This window comes from Talpa occidentalis, unplaced genomic scaffold (assembly GCF_014898055.3).
Source record: "Talpa occidentalis isolate TD23 unplaced genomic scaffold, MPIMG_talOcc4v2.1 talOcc4.7, whole genome shotgun sequence".
In the NCBI taxonomy this organism is placed as follows: Eukaryota; Metazoa; Chordata; class Mammalia; order Eulipotyphla; family Talpidae; genus Talpa; species Talpa occidentalis.
The window spans coordinates 99,693,979-99,714,951 of record NW_023605083.1 but is presented as its reverse complement, the minus strand read 5'-3'; the positions used below and the strand labels follow the sequence as shown (position 1 = coordinate 99,714,951).

General features: G+C 47.6%; 1 protein-coding gene across 1 annotated transcript in view; it reads right to left on the bottom strand.

Moving 5' to 3' along the window:
- Window positions 1–1,269: 1,269 nt before the first annotated feature.
- TOP3A (DNA topoisomerase III alpha) overlaps window positions 1,270–20,973 on the bottom strand; it is a 29,836-nt gene continuing 10,132 nt past the window's right edge. The window contains exons 7-19 of the mRNA XM_037491781.2: window positions 20,707–20,877; window positions 20,313–20,413; window positions 18,600–18,674; window positions 17,059–17,141; window positions 15,935–16,142; window positions 13,333–13,518; window positions 13,035–13,164; window positions 9,873–9,986; window positions 9,606–9,771; window positions 8,395–8,538; window positions 6,335–6,457; window positions 5,397–6,094; window positions 1,270–3,907 (exon numbers count right to left, since the gene is read on the bottom strand). Coding sequence (XP_037347678.1) covers window positions 3,729–3,907; window positions 5,397–6,094; window positions 6,335–6,457; window positions 8,395–8,538; window positions 9,606–9,771; window positions 9,873–9,986; window positions 13,035–13,164; window positions 13,333–13,518; window positions 15,935–16,142; window positions 17,059–17,141; window positions 18,600–18,674; window positions 20,313–20,413; window positions 20,707–20,877 — 2,378 coding nt within the window. The 3' untranslated portion in view covers window positions 1,270–3,728. The remainder of the gene's footprint in view (window positions 3,908–5,396; window positions 6,095–6,334; window positions 6,458–8,394; window positions 8,539–9,605; window positions 9,772–9,872; window positions 9,987–13,034; window positions 13,165–13,332; window positions 13,519–15,934; window positions 16,143–17,058; window positions 17,142–18,599; window positions 18,675–20,312; window positions 20,414–20,706; window positions 20,878–20,973) is intronic.

The window sequence follows — 20,973 nt, the reverse complement described above, 5'->3', positions numbered from 1 at the left end:
CTCCAAGGCACCAAGCTGTGACTGGTGGGCCTGGAGCAGAAGAGAAACTGGCCCCATGTTTGAGAGTTGAAAGCGCACGTGAGCTCCAACACCCGCTGCCGTACTGTTCACTAGTCTTACACAAGGGTTTATTATTTCCAGTAGAAATGGGGTACGAATCATGTGCCCACCAGCAAAACCTGTGTCTGGGGTGCAATACATCACCGTGGGCAAACGAAGGCGGTTCAGTATCAGCTGAGGAGCCATCTGGACCAGACTCTAAGGCACCAGAACCTACCTTGAGAACAACTGCCTGAGCTAGCGTGCAAGGCTTACTGTTGGTCTCAAATGGGTCCTTTCTCTTCAGACAGGACTTAGCTGGCCATAAGACTGGGTCTCAGAGCCCCGGGGTACAGACTCAGAGTTTGCAGGGGCTCTGGAGCACACGTGTGCCTCCTCGGGACAGAAAGGCACTGGGCTCCGCGTGGGTCAGGGCCAGGGTCCTGCCCCACCTCTGCCCTGTTCTAAAATGAGGAACCTCCAACCTAGAATTAATCACATATTTGCATTTTTCAAAATTATGTTTTTCTTTTGTAATCAGAAAATAGTCTTTAAATAAGCCCAATAACATTATAATTGGGGCACACTTAATGCATTGAGAAGTTACAGCTGCAGTGGATGACCCCCAGCAGTGTATCCCAGAGAACATCACGCACGACTCTGGACGCTGGCTCGGATCACCAGTGCCCAGTTTCCTAGACTCCAGTGACATCATGACCAACTTTCCAGTCCAACCCTGAGCTCTACCCCACAGTTACACTGGTGGTCTAAGGCAGAGGTGGGGCACCCACATTTGTCCCTCACAAGGAGCAGCCAGTATATGAGCTGAACCTGCACCACCTTTGTATTCAGGTGGAACTGAGATGCTGTGCATTGTGATTCTTAAGTCTGAATACTTCTGCGCTGCAACAGGCACTGTGAATTCACCCCTAAGGGTAGCAACAGGGTCTCTGCCTGGCACCCCGAGAACTGATGCCTGATTCCAGCATGCTGGGAGACACTGGAAGCAAAAGCCAGCTGCCAGGGGAGATGACTTATTTTTAGCTTCCAGCTGTTCCAAGAGTTAAGATGAGGGACAGAGGCCCTCACCATCAGCAGCTGTGCTGGTCAGCTGATCAGCCACCCAGCTTGTCGGATGGGGATGGCAGAGGTGCTCTTAAGGCTAGAGTGCCCAGGGTGGGTCTCCCCACCTCAGCACAGAGAGCAGAATAGACTTTTCAAGAGCTCTGAGGTGTAGACTTGACAACAGAGACTAATTTTCAATTCCAGCCTAGACGCTTGTAGAAGGCACTTCCCATCGGAGCCTGTTTCCATCACTGCATGGGCAGAAGGCACTGCTGGCCGGGGAGACGGGAGGCTAAGGAAGCCAGCCAGTGCCCAGCCGAGGTATGGGCTCAGCAAGTAGAGCTCATTTCTGCCACTGTCTGGCGCTACATATGCTGCAGATGGAGTTCAGTATATGGGGGGTTCAGTCCTTCCCAGTCACTGCCAGGTGGGAAGGATCCGTTTCTCACTGCACTGAATGAGGTGAGCCTGAGGGGCCATTGAGACTTGGAAATTCCCTCAGAGGTTTTGTGAAGTTCTCACTGCAACTGGGTGTGACTACAACACTCCACCAAAAAGCTTCAGCTAAATAACTCCCTATCGTAGACAAGGCTGTGCAGGCTCAGCAGTCTGGTGATGGAGTCTGGACCTGAGCTAGGGCTGGCCTCCATCCCATCCACCCAGCCGATCTCGGTCTCAGCACACACGTTACCTGTGCACAGATCAAAACCCACAAATGCATCTAGTACCGAGGTTCTATGAAGAACTGCAACTCACCGACCACAAGACCAGCAATCCAACTACAAAATGGGCAAAGGACTGGAATAGACATTTCTCCAAAAAGACACATCAATGGCCGATATACAAATGAGAAGCCACTCAACATCATTTTTCATCAGGGAAATGCAAATTAAAACTACAATGAGATGCTATTTCACACCCCTGAGGATGGTTAAAGTTTTTTTTCAAAACATAAGTGCTGGCAAGGGTACAGGAAAACAGGAACCCTTGTGTGTTGCTGGTGGGAATGTAAAATGGTGCAGCTGCTGGTCAGCAGTCCCTCAAAAACTTAAAACAGAAATATCCTGTGACCCAGCAACTCCACTCCTAGTAATGTGCCCAGAATAATTTAAAACAGGAGTCCAAATACTCGCACACACATGTTCACAGCAGCAGCATTCACAGCCGCCACGGGGTGGAAACAACTGCCATGGAGTATTATTTGACCCTAAAAACCCAGTGCAGTTGCCACCCCCTTATCTGTAGTTTTGCCTTCCTCGGTTTCAGTTACCTGTGGTCAACCATAGCATGAAAAAATATATACAAGATATTTTGAGAGAGATCTCACTCACATAACTTTTATTAGAGTATATAGTTATAATTTTTCTATTTTATTATTAGTTATTATTGACCTCCTACTGTGCCCAATTTAAAAATTAAACTTTATCATAGATAGGCACATACAGGAAAAGAATCACAGCATGAATAGGGTCAGTACTGTCTGCAGTTTCAGGCATCCAGTGGGGGGCTGGGGTGCCCCCACGAATACCCTACTCTACTGACACATGCTAAATGTAGATGAACCTTGCAAATAATATGCTAAATGAAAGAAGCCAGACACAAAAGATCACCTAACCTAAGCCTCATAAGAATAGGCAAAACCAGAGAGAATGTAGATGTAGGGTTGCCAAGGTCTGGCAGGGGGAACCCACAATGCAGGGCATAAACACACCCATGTGCCCTGAATCTTGCCCTCCAGCCCAGGCGGGGCCACTGGTCACACCAAAGGGTCCAGGACAGGAATCCCAAGACCGGAGGGCAGATCACCTCTTCACCAACTGGCAATGCGACTCGGGCCAATCCATGCCTCTTTATTTTCTTGACATCAAATAGAGCCAATATGATTAAACATTACAAGGTTTTTGTGAAGGCAAATAGGAGTTGCAACCTCTGGAAGTGTGGCAGGTGAACAGTGGTGTGAATCTCCCATCAGTGCATGCTCTGCTCTGTGGGACAAGCTGTAGGGCCAGGAGAAGCTGGGCTGTTTACCACGTGGATGAGGAGGCAGGACTGGGGCTGGCAAGGGAGACCCTGAGGGCCAGTGGTCAGCCGGTGGTGCCTCAAGCACTGGCTGCTCCTGCCAATGTTCCCCAGACACGGTGCCAAAACCACCAGAGTAAAGGAGTAGAATTCTTTATTAAGGCACACAAGCCGGGCTGTCCTGGTCACAGTGGCTTCTAGATAAAGAGCAATAAAGCGTCTTCAGTAGAGCCAATTTTGGAAGAGTCACTTCCTTGCATTATATTTTCCTTTCTTGTGTTGTCTGTGCTAAGAAGCAACTTCCAGGCTGCCCAGCGCAGGCCCCTGGAGGGCATTTTCTTAGGCCTTAGCTGCTGTCTGACAGTGATACCCCCTGAGGGATCAGAGAGGCACTCCCATGACTTCTCACCAGTGGCCCCATTGGGCACTGAACCCCATCCAGAGGTGGACTTGTCAAGAGAGCAGGCTGGACCTTAACTCTCTAACACAGGCCAGACTCCAAAACCTGCCACTTTTCTTAAATCCTTGGGGCAGTGAAGGGCCCCCTAGTCTCGGTGAAAGTAACTAATTTCTGAGGCAAAAGGGGAAAACCTCCTACCCCGTCCTCATCTGCTCTGAGGACAGAAGGGACGGGTATGCCCAGGCTGGTGGCACAGGCTGCATTTCCGGGGTCTCTTGGCTGTGGACTCTGTGTCTGAAGAGCTGGCCCGGGTTCGTTTGCTTCTGGCCTCTGGCCCCCCAGTTCTTCCTCTGCCTCCTGGCCAGGGCAGGGCTCCAAAATCCACTGTGGGAAGAGTCAGGGGAAGGGTGAGCTTAGAATAGACACTGAGGTGGCAGGAAAGACAGGTTAGTGTGTTTGGCAAAGGACAGCATCCCAACTTTGATGTGGTCTGGTATACCCCCAGGCCAGTCCCTTGCCTCCACGACAACCCACAATGCATCAGACCTTGTTACCAGGCAACTCTCCCTAAAGAACCCTGAGTTCTAGGCAGCCTCAGTCCACTCTCACTGTCCCAGTAAGGAAGGCGCTGTTGTCACTTCACACCTGATATTTCAACAGAAGTAGAAACCAAGCAGCAACTGACTTGAGGTCATGTGGGGAGGCAGCAAAGACAAGTAGGCTGTGGTCAACAACCTGCTCTGGAACTTGTTCTGTTCCACATAAGAAGTCCTTCAATAGGCCTCTTAGTGCTGACTGCTCCACTGCCCAGGACAACTGGTCAGCTAGCTGGGAGGTCAGATATTGCTGCCTTCCAACTGGGGAGGAGAAGCGGCCCTCACACAGTTGAAGTCTGCACAGGCTGGACGACCTTCTCATGCACTTCAAATGCAAACACCATGACCGTGCTGGCAGCCGGTGACTAAGTCCTAAACCTTTACCAAGTCTGCTGGGCTCTTCCTCTATGTGCAGAGCTGGTAACCTGTGCTAGAATCACAGTCTGTTACTAACTAGGCTCCTTTATAAAACAGGAACCCTAAGAAAGGTAGGTAAGTACCATGTTATTGTTGAGGAAACCTAGGCTGAGAAGCCAAGTCATTTGTTCAAGGTTATACAGCTGAGTTCTAGAACTAGCTTTGTACAGGCTCCCTGCAGGCCTTTCTGTCATTTTCAGATGTTTAATTAAGCTTCTTCTGTGTACCAGGTGGATAGGAACCACCTCAAAGTACCATCTCCCTTTGAGAACGAATGTCTGGGTGCCAGTTCTCACCAGCTCCAGTTTGGTGAGACCCAAGCTGCATAACAGTGAGTGGGTTCCTAGACACCACCAAGGCCAGTTTCTTCATCTGAAGAAACAAGGCAGATGATGCCGAACTTGCAAGGGCTACACACAGGCTAGAGGAGCACAGGGTCGTGAGAACAAGCCAGCTGACATTCAAATCTTGGGCTGTGGCTGTGTGACTTAGAGTAGTCACTGCACTTGTCTGGGCCTCACCTTCCTCATCTGTACAGTTGTGATGACAGATCCTATACATGATGATGCAAAGTATAGTTCATAGTGCTGGTCACGCAGCAAGCTACTCAATTAACAGCAGCCACTATCAACCGGAATGGAGATTGTGCCACTCATCACTTTATTTAAAGTGACCAAGCGAGGAAACGGCAACCAAGGCCCTGATCCTCACTGGCCGCCCTGTCTTACTCTGCCACCTGCCATCTCAGAGCCAGAGGACAGCACGCCAGGCCCAAGAAGGGAATGGCATGCCCCTCAGGCCAGCTCAGGTGCCGCTTCCGCTGATGCTGCCATGGGGACGGAGCCTGTGCCCCGCCTTACCTGGGGCCACGTTCTCGTCCACCCACTGAAAGAAGCCGCACTGCTGCTCTCTTGGCTTGGCGCACGTGTGGAACTGGCGTCCTCTGTTGGGCCCATCCTTCTGCACGGTGCGCATGACAGCCGGCTGGCTACACAGGCAGGATGTGCCACCACCATTATCACCAGAGCTGCCAAATCCACCCGGGTGGGTCCGTGAGCCTACGGGGAGTCCCAGTGAGCCACCCATGGGTCTTGTTGCCAAGGAAGGAGCCCCTCCAGAGGTTGGATGGGGGCTATCAGCCCATAGGAAGAAGTTGCAACTGCCACCATTGCATTTGTAGAACTGTCGGCCCTGGTTGGGACCCTCCTTCCGGACAGTGAGCAGCACGGCCTCCTGGCCACAGTTGCAGGTCACAGAATTGTTTTCACCAGCGGCAGTGGGCGGTGGTAAGGCCTGGGTAAGAGCCTTTGAGGGTCTAGGATGGCTGTTTTCAGAAGGCTGGGGGTGGCCATGCTGGTTGCTGTCCATTCTGTTTAGAGACTGGCTAGCTTGCAGGTATCCGGGAGGCTGGTTGGTTGGCTGGCTGGCTCTAGGGGGCCCCCGTGAAAATCTCAGGTCCAAGATCTCCCTCAAGGTCTCATCACATCCACCAATGCAGCCAACAAACTCCAGAGGCATGGTTGGGGGAAGGCTACCATGTTTAAACTTCAACTTTAACCTAGTAAAGTCAGAAGGTGAGGGAAAAACATTAATTACCAGGTGCAAGGGTCCTCCCGGTCCACAGAGGCCTGCCTCCACCCTAGTCATCCCCTCACCCCCACACACCAAGGCAATGAGGGACATGACCATACTGGCATTCTGACCTGGCTGCTGCTTAGAGCAGCAAACCCAAGGTTCTCATGTCCTTGGGAATCCCCACCTGTGCATTGCCTTGCAGATGACTCAGATCCCAGCTCACCTGTAGACAGGGTGTGGCTCGCAAACTGGACACACACTGCCGTCCCTGCTGGCCTCCAGGAGAGAGTCAGGGAACCACACAGCCGTTCGACATTCTGGGAAACCCGTGCAGCTGAGGTAGAACCTGGGGAGCAGGGAGTCAGTGTCAGGCAGCAGTCACCAGACCACAGGAAATCTTCCCAGGCTGCTACCCATCTGGCAAGGAAGCTTTTCTTCAGCTGATTAAAGAAGACATTAATTTTACTGGACTACACTTAAATGGATACACTGACACTCGTCGTACTGAGTGACTTAGGAAAAGCAGACTGCATTTATTTCCCACATACCTAAAAATAAATAAATAAATGAAACAGCTATTGCGGACTCTGCATTTGACTTAAAATAATCAACTCACCCAAAAACACCTGGCCAGAGGCCCAGGGAGTACTAAGGGTTTGGCTTGGGCTCTGTGCTGTGCTCTTATCTTCCCTCATTTCCCCTCATGATAAACCCAAAGGGGACCACCAGCACCTTTAGTTTACATTGGTGTGAACCACAGCTGGGAGTGCCCTGGAAACCTGACCAAAAACACACGTGCAGTGAATTGGGAGTTAAGCCGAAAACTTCGCCTAGTCTTTATTCCTAACATTTGCACCATGGCTTTCTTGGCCAACATTTCTTGATGCCTTTTACCCATGAAACTTTAGGGTGGGACTAGCGAATATGCACAAGATTTATATACCTTCTTAGTGGGCCTGGGTATGACTTGACCAGGAGAAGAAAAACAAAAACCAACCAACCCAAGCCCCAGTAATCTAAACAGTAAATCCACAAACTCAGGAGTAGAAATTAACAGATAAACCCTGGTGTGGTAAATTCCACCTGACAATCCTAGGTGAGCCAAGCACTTGGAGAACTCGGCACTAACACATAGCAAGTATTCTTTCCCCTTGCATTTCAAAGCTTTGAATCCACTTACCCATTGGTGGCAAAGAAAAAACCATCATCAGCAATTATTAAAAGGACTATGGCCATATGTGCTGGGCTAAGCCTGCAACAGCATTGGTTTTATATAACATTTGTGGGTAACACAAGCCCTGCAACCTGCTGCAGGGTGGGGGTGGGGGGCCACTAAGCTTTGGTTCCTGAGAGAGAGAGTCGGGGAACCCACCTGCTCCCACAGCAGCAAGAAGGAAGCAACAGTGCTGCAGCTAGTGGGGACAGAATGGAGAGAGGCTGTGGAGATTTAAGTTCAAATTCTGTCTTTCCTGGTCTCTAGGACTGCCTGCTGTGGGCTAGCAGCACCTGCCTCCACGCCTTAGAAATATAGGGTGAAAACACCTTCCCTAGAGAGGGATTATATGATGGAAGGAGACAACGTCTATAGAGCACTTTGCATCATGCCAGGGATGGCATATGATAAATGAGGGCTGCCACTACCAATCACCACTCCTGACCATGAACTTCCTTTAGGTCAGGCAGGGCAACCTGAGCCTTTGGGTAAGCTACCTGCTCTGACCTACTGCACTGAAATAAAAAGAGATTTGAGCTGTTCAGACCTAACTTGGAGCCAAAATTAGGACAGAAGGAGAAGTAGGGCTTGTGGAGAAGCTCTCACATATCAGAGCTCTACTCTTCTCACTGAATCTCCACCCTTCCCAAACTATGCCAGAGTAGATCTAGTTGCTGAGTTTATGGAAGAGGAAAGTGGGGCTCAGCATAGTTAAGTAACCTGTTTTGGGGCATGAAGCTCACTTATGAGTAGATTTGAACCCAGACCCACCTACATGTAAAGCTTGTGTTTCTATACCATTTGCCACACACTGGGTGAATGACACCTTATCCTTATCCACAGGGGATAAAGTCCACCATTTCGAGCCCTCCCCCCTCTGAATTCCCACAGCTCTTCATAATTCCAAGGCCAGATCCTAGCTGGCCAGTCCATCTCCAACACCTAGACCAGGGGCTGGCACTAGTAGGGTCTTCCTTTAAATAACGAGACGGAAATGAATGAATGGCCTTGCAGAGAGCTGTCAAGCAGGTGCTAGGCACGCAAAAGTGGAGCACAAGCCAGACACTGACCCGCCACTCTTCTTGGTTTTGAGGACCATGTCCTTGTTGCACTGTGGGCACTTTCTGACAGGCTCTGGCATGGCTGGATAGATAGCTTCTTGCGGGGCCATCTCTGCCGCTTCCCCAAAGTACTGGGACAAGGCCTCGTCCAATCTGAAGACACAGGAAAACATTTACAACATTCTTACTGTAACATGTGAGTGGTCTAGAGAACCCCTGGCTGGTCAGCCACAGATCTGATGCAGGGAACAGAGGAAGACAGAGAACTGCACTGGCCCAGCCGGCCATCCCTTTCTGCCTGGCTCTCAGCACCTCCTGGGAGAAACCCAGCTACAGGCAGATATTTTTGCTGCGCCACTGGCCCCACACTGAACAAAACCACACAGGGTCCAGGTACATACTCCAGGAGTGCCTGGGTTTAATTTTAAACTAGCTCATGCACTTCTTTTCAAAACTGGCAGTGTAGAGGCCTCCCTGGTGGTGCAAGGGGTTAAGATGTAGCACTATGAAGCTATCCGCAGCCTCTGTAGCGTAAGTTTGATCCCGGGCTGGCCAGGGAGCTACCCACATGGCGCGGCAGACCTCTCCTGTCTTGCCCACTGCTCCCCTCAGCAGTGTATTCCAGTCAGTCTGCCTGTTCTGCTCCCTACTCTGGTGAATCCTCTCACCCCACCCCCCCTTGCATCTTTGGCCTGTAACCCAGCTCTTATATGCATAAATAAATAAATCTTTAAAAAAAAAAACCACGGTGTAGAAAAACTACTATTTCTAACAAAATGCACACTTGCTGCTTGCTAAATGGTCACCTCCCAAGTACTTAGGGAACAAATGGACCAGATGCCAGTAGTTGGGTTTACTGAGACATAAGGAGGTGCTGTCTGCTTACTTAAGACAATTAAAATCAAGAGAAATGCATTTTAAAGCCAATAGCCTGGATTAAATGGACCAGATTCTTTGAGCTGTCATTTCTATACTGACAAAGCTCTATGCAGTGGGACAAATAAAACTTAAGAGGAAAACCTGAAGGGTACATGTGTGCAGCCCTGCCAGGTGAGAAGACAACCGTGAAGACGCACTGACCTGGCAGGGACGGGATGGGGAGTTATACCACCAGCTTTCTGCTGACTCACTCCATGAGCCCCCACTTCTTAGGGACATGTTATGGCCAAGGACTCACAGCTAAATGTCCTCGTGAACAAAAAAGCAGGGTGGGGACTCACTTCTTTGCTTTAGCCACTGCTTCAATGAAGACCTGCTTGTATTTCTGGACCTGCTGCTTTAGAACCACGAGTTTGTCCTTCTTCCCCTCACAGATCAATTTCAGATCAGCCTCCAGTTCAGCCCGCAGGTCAGGTTTGGACATCTCATAGCCCATGGAATCGTAGCCTGCAAGGAGAAGAGCAGTGTTTCTTCTGGCCCTGGACCACATCCTCAGGGGCTCAGGACTCAGCCTCCCAACTACCCACCATAAGCTCCCTCCTCCTTACCTTCCACAAGTCCCATGCCCAGGTGCCCAGGAAGAAACCGCTTGTCTGGGGTAAGCCCAACATACATCCGAGCTTTGATGGTCTCTATGTGCTCTGCGTGAGTGGCGTCGGTACCTGAAAGCCACCTCAGGTTATGCTCAGGTTAATCCAGACAGCTCCTCATGGTGTTTCCATGCACCTTCTTCTGCCAGATTTCCTATTCTAGGCAAGAAGCCTCTAAATCCCATCTGGCCCGTCTGGTAACCACAATGGCAACCTCACATCTGCTTACTAAAACTGTCAACCCGTCTGTTAGTCTTTCTCCACCATGTCACAGGTCAAAGCCATGCCAGAGGCCATGTCCTTTTGACTGTGTCATCACAAATCCCCAGTCCCCTCACTTCTGGTCTCTTCCTCCACCCAACCCATTCCTTACGCTGGGGCCAAAGGGATCTTTTAAAATGTAGTTCTGCCGGGTCTTCCCTGGTGGCGCAGGCAGTTGAGTGCAGCACTGTGAAGTTGTTATGCAGCCTCTGCAGCGCGGGTTCGATCCCGGCCTGACAGGGAGACTCCCACATGGTGTGGCAGACCTCTCCCGTCTCACCCACTGCTCCCTTCAGCAGTGTATTTCGTCAATCTTCCTGTTCTGTTCCCCGCTCTGTCTCTGGTGAATCCTCTCACCCTCCCGCGCATCTGGCCTGTACCCTGGTTCTTGTATGCATGAATAAATAAATCTTAAAAAAAAAAAGTAGCTCTGCCATCAGGGAAAAGAAAATCAAACCCACAAAGAACTACTACTTCATGTCCACTTGGATAGTTATAATAAAGATGCACAATAAGAAATGTAGGCGACAATATGGAGAAACCATAACCTCACACACTGCAGGAAGTACACCAGGGCAGTCACATTGGAAAACAGTCTGGAGTTTCCGCCAAAGGTTAAAGAGTCACCACATGCCCCAGCATTTCCACTCCTAGGTGCATACCCAAGAGAACAGGTTTAGAGAAGCGCCCGCACACGAACATGCCCTGCAGCACCATTCCCAGCAGCCACGAAATGGAAACCACCCAAAGTCCACCAACTGACGAATGGATGGACAAAATGTGGCATATTCACTGAACAGAACAGTGTTTGGTAAAGATAAGGAATGAAACACCAAGAGTTGCTACCATGTAGATGAACAGAGAAAACACACGGAAAGAAGCCAGTCACAAGAGGCTACATGTGATTCCATTTATAGGAAATGCCTCCAATGAGCAAATCTATTGAGTCAGAAAGATTAGTCAACCACTAATAATTCTGACCCTATTTGCCTAGGACTGAGGGGATTGGAGAGAAGGGAGATAGGGAATGCCTATTACTGGGTACGGGGTTTCTCTTTTGAGGTAACAAAATGCTCTAAAATTGTTTTGTGGTGATGGTCACACAATTTTGTGACTACATAACTATTAAATTGTACATCTTAAATGTAGTGACTTGTATGGTGAATTATGAATTATGTCTCAAATAAACTATTAACAATTTTTTAAAATGTACTCTGTGCTGTTCTCCTTAGGAAATCTCAGAGGACTCTGCTGATCACAGCCAACATCTGAGCCCCCTGTGCAGCTTGCCAGTCCCTGCAGAGTCAGGCTCAGCTCATCTTTCTGGCCACAGTGGCACGTGCTTCTCTATCCCTGCATCTTCCCTCAGGTCCCGCCTCTGCCATGCCTGCCTTCACTCACCGGGAGATCTTACAATGGGTTTTAAGGTGCCTGCCTGCTCTCTGCAGGGTAGTTACACTCTGTATGTGTTGATTTTGTTTGTTTCTCCTCCTGGGCAAGTTCCACAACAAAGAGGACTAGGTCTTATTTCTTTTTGTCATAAGCCTGAACCAAGGTCTAGCTCTTGTGGGCCTCACATTTTTAATAGGTAAATCATGATGGGTCAACTACCTATAATTTTACCTAAACTCACAGGCTTTGTATCTACATCAGTGGACTCCAGATGGGAGCACTTCTGGAGTCACAGAACCACAAAACTCACTTTGTATTGTGGCAGGTATGCCCCAGAGTGAATGGCACTACCCCCTCCATCATGCTACTGGCCCTTTTGGACGAGGTTGAGCCAGAAACAATCCTTAGAGATGTGAGGAAAAATGACAAAGGGGCAGCAGATAGGTCACAAGTGACCTACCTGTAAATCTGTAGCTACAGGACTTTTTGAGAAAAACAATTCAACCCAATTTTTTTAAAAAATCTGATTTCTGATTTCTAAACAATTAGGAATGCTTTAGTACAAAGTTAGTTATATAGTCATCCATGATTAATAGCAGGGTGACAAAGTCCAGCTCCAGCAGGGGCCTGGCATGTACCAAGTCAGTGAGGGCGCCAAGAGTGAGCCCTGAGAACACACCGCTCTAGAGGTGGCCAGCACTCAGACCCAGCCAACTGCTTCCACATGGGAATGAAGCTCAGGGTTGCCAGATCTTCTGATACTTCAAAAGATGAAAATAAAGGTATTTATGTAGACTCACTCAAGGCCTACATATTGGTACACCATGCAAAATAAAGCAAGGTGAAAAAAAATCCCTATGTGGGGCCTCCCTGGTGGCACAGCAGTTGAGCGCTGGGTTGTAAAGCTGCCGGCAGCCTCTGCAGCGCCGGTTTGATCCCCGGCCGCCGGGCGAGGGTCCCACATGGTGCTCAGACCTCTCCTGCCGCCCACTGCTCCCCTCAGCAGTGTATTTCAGTCAGTCTGTCTGTTCTGCTCCCTGCTCTGGCTCTGGTGAATTCTCTCACCCTCCTGCGCTTCTGACTGTACCCAGTGCTTGTATAAATAAATAAGTAAATCTTAAAAAAAAAAAAATCCTTTTGTGGATAAAAAATACACAGTGAATGCACAGGACCTGGTCAGGGTGCTCCCAGTTCAGATTTCCAAGTTATGGGGAAAGTCTGCATCCTGCCTCAGATGTGTGATGCAACGGAGAATACCAATGACTGCAGAGTTATTCAGAATTATTCACGCACACACTTTGTGACCATAGCCAGGTTCCTAACTTCTCTCAGCCTCACTTTAGCTATAAGAGGCATTGAAAATATAATGCTAACTTTAGAGTTGCTGTGAAGATCAGAGGAGATGCAGTATCTGGCACACACTGCATGCCCAAGAGCCACACGTTACCATGATGACAAGCCACTGACCAATGCCGTGCTTTTCCATGAGGGCAATGAGGTCTGCCTCCGTGAGCAGCTGGGGTGGACTGGTTTCCCCATCCACCATCTCCACAGTGCTGGGCTGAAAGCGGAAGCCTTGCTCATAGATGGGAAGAATCTACAGAGAGCAGCAGAAGCATCAGTCAATAATTCTACCACGGCACTCAGGCAAGACAGCTTCCATTTCAAAATGGCTCTGCTCAACCAGATGGCATGAAGGCTGGGAGCATGACTGTCCTCCCCTCTCCCTGAGATCCATGGGTGAGACATGGATTCTGATTATCACCTTGTCGCTCCAGTGATCATACGGATACACATCCAAATAGTTTCGCGCCAGAATCATGAGGCCATGGGCCACAAAGCGTTCCTGAGCAATGTCAATCTCCACAGTGGTCTCCTGCCCCTGGGCATCCTGGGAGCAACAAGCTAGGAAATGGCGAACAATAAACTCATAGAGTCGCTGCTCATCTCCCTATAAAGAAAAGAAAAGAGCCTGAAGTTCCCTCTAGAACATTACCTCTCAGGGATCTCAGCATTGTTGGTAGTTGAAACCTGGTTTGGATCACCTTTCAGGCTAATGTTCTTTTCTTTTTTTTTTTAAGTCTGGAATTTTATTTATTGCTTAAATGGTATTATTTTTTATTGAGGAAACATTGGTTTATAACACTATGATTTAGGGGTATAGGTTAACACCTCACCCCTCATCACATCACATCATACCACCAAGACACATCTAGTCCTCCACCACTGACCACTGGGCTCCCTCCTGCCTTAACTTCCCTCTTATGCCCTCCCCTTCTGAAAGCCTGCCTATGTGCAGTCAGATTTCCAGGATTTCTTTTAGTTTAGCTTTTGTCTATTCCCTTGTAGCCTAATATTTGCAGACAAAGGGCACAATATTCTGTAGCTGCCTGCAAGAACGTGCTAGCCTAAGCTTCTGTGTGCTTTGGGTTTAGGCTGATATACTCCAGGCAGAGGTAAACAAAGGGAGTCATCTTGCCCACAAGACTAGGTAGTGATTTTTTTGCTATAAATCCAACCTAAGCAGGAAATAAGGCAAGGGCAGAAGTTAACAAAAGGTTCTTTGCATATAAGACACATACAGAAAAGATGTGTCTAGCTGCCTTAGACCAACATCATGAACACAGGGTTAAAGATGATTTCCCACCAATTATGTTATCAAGGATTTTGTGAGGCCCAATCTATCAAAGGCTTGAAAGATATCCACACTCACATCCAATAATTCTCCTTCTAAGAATGTATTCAAATGACTGAGATCTACAAAAATATTTATGCATACAAATGTTAATACTAGCATATCATCTGTCAAAAACTCAACTGGACACAACCTCAGAAACAGATCAGGCAAAATAAATTATGGTATAATACTGCAATCATTAAACATCATTCTTTAACTTTTTATATTTCCTAAATTATCTATAATGAACATGTATTAATTTTTTTTAAGATTTATTTTATTTATTTATGCACACAAGAGCTGGGGTGTAGGCCAGAGATGCAGGGGTGGGGGTGAGAGAGTGGAGAGCAGAACAGGAGGATCTACTGAAATACACTGCTGAGAGGAGCAGGGGGCAAGACAGGAGAGGTCTGCTGCGCCATGTGGGTAGCTCCCTGGCCAGGCATCGAACTCATGCTGCAGTGGCTATGGATAGTTTCCCTAGCGCTGAGACTTGCACCACCAGGGAGGCCCACATGTATTACTTTTTTTTTTTTTTTTTTTAAGATTTATTTATTTATTTATACAAGCACTGGGTACAGTCAGAAGCACAGGAGGGTGAGAGAATTCACCAGAGCCAGAGCGGGGAACAGAACGGGCAGAGTGAGGAAATACATTGCTGAAGGGAGCAGCAGGCGCAGCAGGAGAGGTCTGTCACGCCATGTGGGATCCTCACTGGCGGCCAGGGATTGAACCAGTGCTGCAGAGGCTGCTGGCAGCTTCTCAGCCCAGCGCTCAACCGCTGCGCCACCAGGGGAGGCCCTTATTTATTTTTTTAAAGATTTATTTACACAAGAACCAGGGTACAGGTCAGATGTGTGGGAGGGTGAGAGGATTCACCAGAGACAGAGCGGGGAGCAGAAACAGGCAGACTGACTGAAATACACTGCTGAGGGGAGCAGCGGGTGAGATAGGAGAGGTCTGTCCCACCATGTGGGTATCTCTGCGACTGGCAGGGATTGAACTGGCACAGCAGAGGCTGAGGACAGCTTCATAGTACTGTGCTCAACTGCCTGCGCCACCAGGGAGGCCCCCACATGTATTACTTTTAAAGCAGAAAGAACATGTTTTATTAAAAGAAGGAAAACATTTACTTAGCTTTGTGATAAGCTTATAAAATAAGCCTCATTAGCTCTGGCCCTCACAGAGCTTATTCCCCAGCCCAGGAAACAACTGAAACCTGAGATGCTCAAGCAAAAACCCTGAAGTAACGTAAGTATGACGTGTGTGTGTGTGTGTGTGTGTGTGTGTGTGTAAGTTTTAGGATGGCAATGGACACCAGACTTGGGAGGATGAACAGGATTCTTCCAGCTAACAAGGGACCAAGAAGGTGACATCGGCTGAGTGGGTATGGGGCAGTGCACAAGGAAGGAGAGCCGCCTAGTCCGTGTGGCAGGATCATGGCAGCAGCAGGGTCTGACAGAGAGCGGAAGTGGGGCTGGACAGAGTAGAGCCCATTGTAGGGATTTTTTAGGAAAGCTAGGCAGAAGACAGTGGAGTGGAATTTTGACACAAAGCTCTTTTTTCTGAATGGAAAAGATATTTCAAAGTCATTCATTTCCTGAAGTAAGAGCCCATGGAGGGTACACAAATCCTATTCCTGACCCCTCAACCCCTCTGGATTCTGGCAGCATTATTCAGGGAGACCAACCTGCAAGTTGCTGGTGTACTTAGTGGGGTGGATGGGAGGGTGGGCTTGGTCAGACTTGTTCCCGTTGCGTGGGGTAGGGCCACCCCGCTCTAGAATGCTCTGGGCAAAAGCCCCCCAGCGTGGATCCGGGGTCTGCTGCTCCACCAGCATTGACAGGTTTAAGTCTTTGGGAAAAATGTTTGTTTCAGTTCGGGGATAGCTGATGTACCTAAAATGAAGGCAAACAAACAGAAAAAGAAATTGTTCTCAATGGTCTAAAAATAACTAGATTGAAAACATATGGTGACATCTGCAATAACCCATCTGATCTACCCAACTCAACTGAAAGCAAGCTAGATGCAGATACCAGAAAAGTTCTGAGGTAAGATCCTTAATGGGGAGAAAAGCAATCCTCCTGCTAGGACACTTAAAGGACGAATGAGAGGGCAGTACAAAGTAGGAGATACATACTACAGCTCAGCTCTGTCCACAGTCCTGTGGCCTGGGCACTGCCAGCCTCTCCATGTCAGTCTACCACGGGGCCCTGCCTGACAGCTGCAGCAGCGTGTGCTCCTACAATCCTGCTTAAAGCACAATGCAGTCCGACAATCTGTCATGTGCAGTCTATAATTTAAAATTCTTTCAGCCACTTAAAATTATTAGTGGGACTATTTACTTTCGTTTTTTCAATAAGTTGTTAAGACCCAGTATGTATTTTACACATGCCACACACTCCAATTTGAACAACACAGATTTCGAGTGCCCAACAGTCACATTTGGTGAGTGGGTGCCACATTGGTCAGTGCAGGACACACTGTCACTGGATGAAGTTGGGGGGCTCATGACTCCTTGAGACAAAGGTGATTCACAACAGGCAACAGCTCCTAAGGCGCTACCCACCACCTGTCAGGGCCCCAAGGATTGTTGCTGAGGGGTCAACAATGGGATGTGAATTCATTCTATGGGCTTGTGTTTTAGAAATTGTGATGTGATTTTGAAATACCATTTCCTATAGAAAGAAAGGTCAATGTTAAAATTCTACTTCAGAGCTTAGGTGATATCTAGAAAGCGTGCTTCTCCACGAGCTCTATTTCTAAGACATTTCATTCTAAAAAATATCCTAGTCCCAAATATGGGCTATTTACCCTTGAGTGTAGAGTTTCTCAGCAATCCTCATGGTTTCTTTAGCATTTATCTTCAACTTTCGAGAGGCCAGCTTTTCAAGCTCCTGTTAAATGAAGCAACAGGCATATCAGGGTGTAGTGTGTGAGTCAGAAGGCACAACAATGTCTGGTTCTTGCCAGCTGCTATCACACTGAGGAAGAAACACTGTTCCCAGGAAAAATTTCCGGCCTACCAGACAGATCCTATCCTAGTAGTTTTCAGACTAAAAAACAAAAGCAAGAATCACCTGGGAAGTAAGCAGATTCACAGTCCCTGAGGACAAGGGATTCTGACAGAGTACAGCTGGGAACAGAGGTCAGAAATCTGCATTTTTCACAAGCAGTCTAATGTACTGATTCTAACACAGGCAGTCTGACAACAGCACTTGGTAAACAACGCCCGAGTCTCTGTAAACTGGCCTGAATGATGAATGCCCTTTGCTTCCAAGAGGCCCACTGGGAGATAATCAGCCATTCTTCTCCTTGGTGATACTACAACCATGCTGCTGACAACACATCAAAGTATACTGAACCAGTGGGGAATAAAACAGTTATGCCTACTGTGTGAAAGCAACCCATCACGTGCCCCTTGACATCCCTTCACACACACACATACATGGACACACAACACCATCTGAGATAAAGGATGCACCCTTAAAAGTCTCTGCATGTTCTTAGTGGTATGTTTGGTGTGTTCAACCTCTAGTTAGGCTCGTCAGTAAAGACACCCTGAATTTTTCTGTAAAGTAGTAACTTGCAAGGGGCACCCTATGGTGGCTTATTCACATGGGGGTGGCTATTCTTGGGGTCAAAAAATCTGTTCTAAGGTAGGCTTATAAAGTAGGTATTTAAAATATGACTTTACATTTGTAGAAAAGATTCATTTTTATTTATTTATGCATACAAGAACTGGGGTGTAGGCCAGAGCTGGAGGGGGTGGTGAGAGGATTCACCAGAGACAGAATGGGGAACAGAACAGGTAGATCTACTGAGATACACTGCTAAGGGGAGCAGTGAGAGAGACAGGAAAGGTCTGCTGCGCCATATGTGGGTTAGCTCCCTGGCTGGGGAACTCAGGCCACAGCGATGATAGCATGACAGCGCTGAGACTTAACCCCTATACTACCAGGGAGGCCCAAATTATACATTTTTAAGAAAATATGCTTGGGTGGAAAGAGCAAGTTATTGTAAAAACAATACTGATAAAAATACACATAAAAAATCAGAAGACATCATATTATATCAGCAATTACTTAGGGGATGAGTGATAAGTCTTCCTCTTTTTGTTTCCCAAAGCCCACATAAAGTGGTTATATTGCTTTTATTAACGTTAAACAAAAAGGCATGAAGTGGCGTTGAAGAACCCCTTTGTGCTCCGGGGTTTCTGTTCTTCACAAGCACTTTCCTGTGGAGGCCTGTGAAGGGGGACACTTCCTGCCTCTAGGTTGACGTCTACAGCAGAACCTGTCCAAGAATTGGAAGTCAGAGAAGCTCAGGGGCTGGGATAGTCCCCTGGAACCTACCACAGTGTCCAAAGCTTGAGGTCTCCACTTGCTCTTTGGCTTGGACTTGACCTCGACCACAGTTGCCATGGGATCCTAGAAGGCCAGGAAAAGCAGAGACCACATTAACTTGTCGGTGCCTCTTCTCCAGCTCCAGATCATGCTCACCACCAGCAGAGGCCCTGCTCCAGTGCGTGAGAGCACCCCATGTAATGTCAGTTTATAGCCCACAGTGTTGGGGACACCATCACCCCTTCCTGCTCAAACCAAGACTTTAAGGGACAATTTCATAAACCTTAAGGAGTCTGGTCTACTCTATGAAATACAACAGCCATTATCTCCTAAACATAGTTTCCCATCTACAAATGCATAGTGCTGCTATTTTTTAAAGTCAGGATAATAGAGTGAGAAGTAGGAAAAATTATACAATATAAGCTGGAGAACTCTAATCTTAAGACCAATTTCACCCTTTAAGAGACTGTAAACCCAACTTAAGTGATTTGCTAATGGAGAAATTTATATATCAAAATCCAGTTTCTCCTCCCAAATAGACTGGGGACCAGGTGCATTTCACAAGGAGCTCAACTTTTTTTTTTTTTGCACCTGCCACATTTCCTGCATCATCTCCTAGTGAATCAGAAAAAGGGACGATCATTGCTGAACAGATAAATGGGCTGTGTTACAGACATGCCAGGATAGACAGGGATGCCCGGGAAGTAGCATGGCCTGCAGAAGCAGCTGGACAGTGAGCTATCCTGGGGTCTAGTCCAAACTTTACCCCTTCTAGTGGTAGTGTCTGTGACCAAGTTATTTCACTTCCTCATCTGTAATAGAGAGTATCACCACTCTCAAGGATGCTATTAGGACTAAATAAAATAGAGGAAACAAAGTGCACTGGCACATAGCAGGTGCTCAACAGTTATTACCTCCTCCCCTAGCAAATCAACAATAAACCTGCTGTGTGCTATAGCTGAGGAGCATGCCTGACTCATCAAACCTAGAGATCTCAGCTTTTACTTAGGTACCACCACATACAGCCCCTGGGTTAAAGCTGTCAATTAAGTGTGGAGTGACAGGAAGTGGCATCACAGAAAGGATAATCAAATTGACGGTCACAGCTCAGCCACTGACTACCATAGGCCCGAACAGGTCATGGTATTTTGCATAAGCTGCTCCAATAGCACATGCCTCTCCTGTGACTGCTTCCATCACTTGTCTTCACTGAAAGGGTTACCCCTGAGAGGTTATTCACAATCGTCATGCCTGGAACAGTCCTCCCTGCACCCCAAGCCATTCACTACTACTATTTTACCCCACTTTTACTTCCAGGTATTTATCACTATACAGAATTAATCCGCTCATCTGTTTAGACTTCCTCCTCTTACCACTGGAAGAGGGAGTTGGGCCAGATGCTGTTAACACTCCCTCTGGCTCTAGGAGTCAGTGAACTTGACTGGTCTAGCTGATTCTTAATCTCTGGTGACAGTATACTGCTTTCAGCTATCTACTTCTTAAAATTCTTGATATTATCCAAAACTTCTACAGATCCTTTTCTTCTTTATTTCAAAAGAAGTGCTGTTTTCATGGAGTTCAGGTTTTATTGGTCCCCCCAAAATGATGTCCTGAGATGCAAACTCAAAGCTACAGTTGAGTGGGAAAATGGGACTGGTTCACCTCTTGATAAAATGCAGAATAGTTTTTCTGAATGATTTAAGATTTCCAAATATTGCTTACCTCCATACACATCTGATAGAGGACAAGACAAGCTGTGTGGTTAAAGAGACGATGCCTTTTCCAATTGAATTCTACGATGCCATCTTTGTGGTTATGGCTTACTATATTGGGGAAAGACAAACAGAAGGGCATGACTCAGAGAAGACACATGATATCACAGGTAGGAAAGTATATTACAGCAAAAGACAAAGGAATGTGAAATAGACAGGATTTTTAGATCACTACAGAAACTTTAAGCATTTCTGAAAATCATAATGGGGTGAGGCGAAGGGCAGCAACACACACACAAAACCGCACATTAGTTAGTGCCACTGATGCTCCATGGTGCCCAGAAATGGGTCATTTCTGGACCCGTAGGTTCCACACCATTAACAACACCCTTCCCCAGCTCTACCTTTAATTTTGTGGAAGATTTCTGGGACAAAAGCCTGAATGGCTTTGAACCTCTCCACCACGAACCCCAGTGTTGGAAACTGGCAGCTGCCATAACTGATCAGCTGCTCTGCCAGCACCTCAGGAAAAATCTTCTGAAGCCTCAGGGTCTGAAACCTAGTAAAGGCAGCTCCTGGAAAGTGAGGTTGGAAAGAGAGAAGGAATGACAAAACGATGGGCTACAAGGTCAAAGCTAGAGGCACATATATACACAGAACCTCATTTTTGC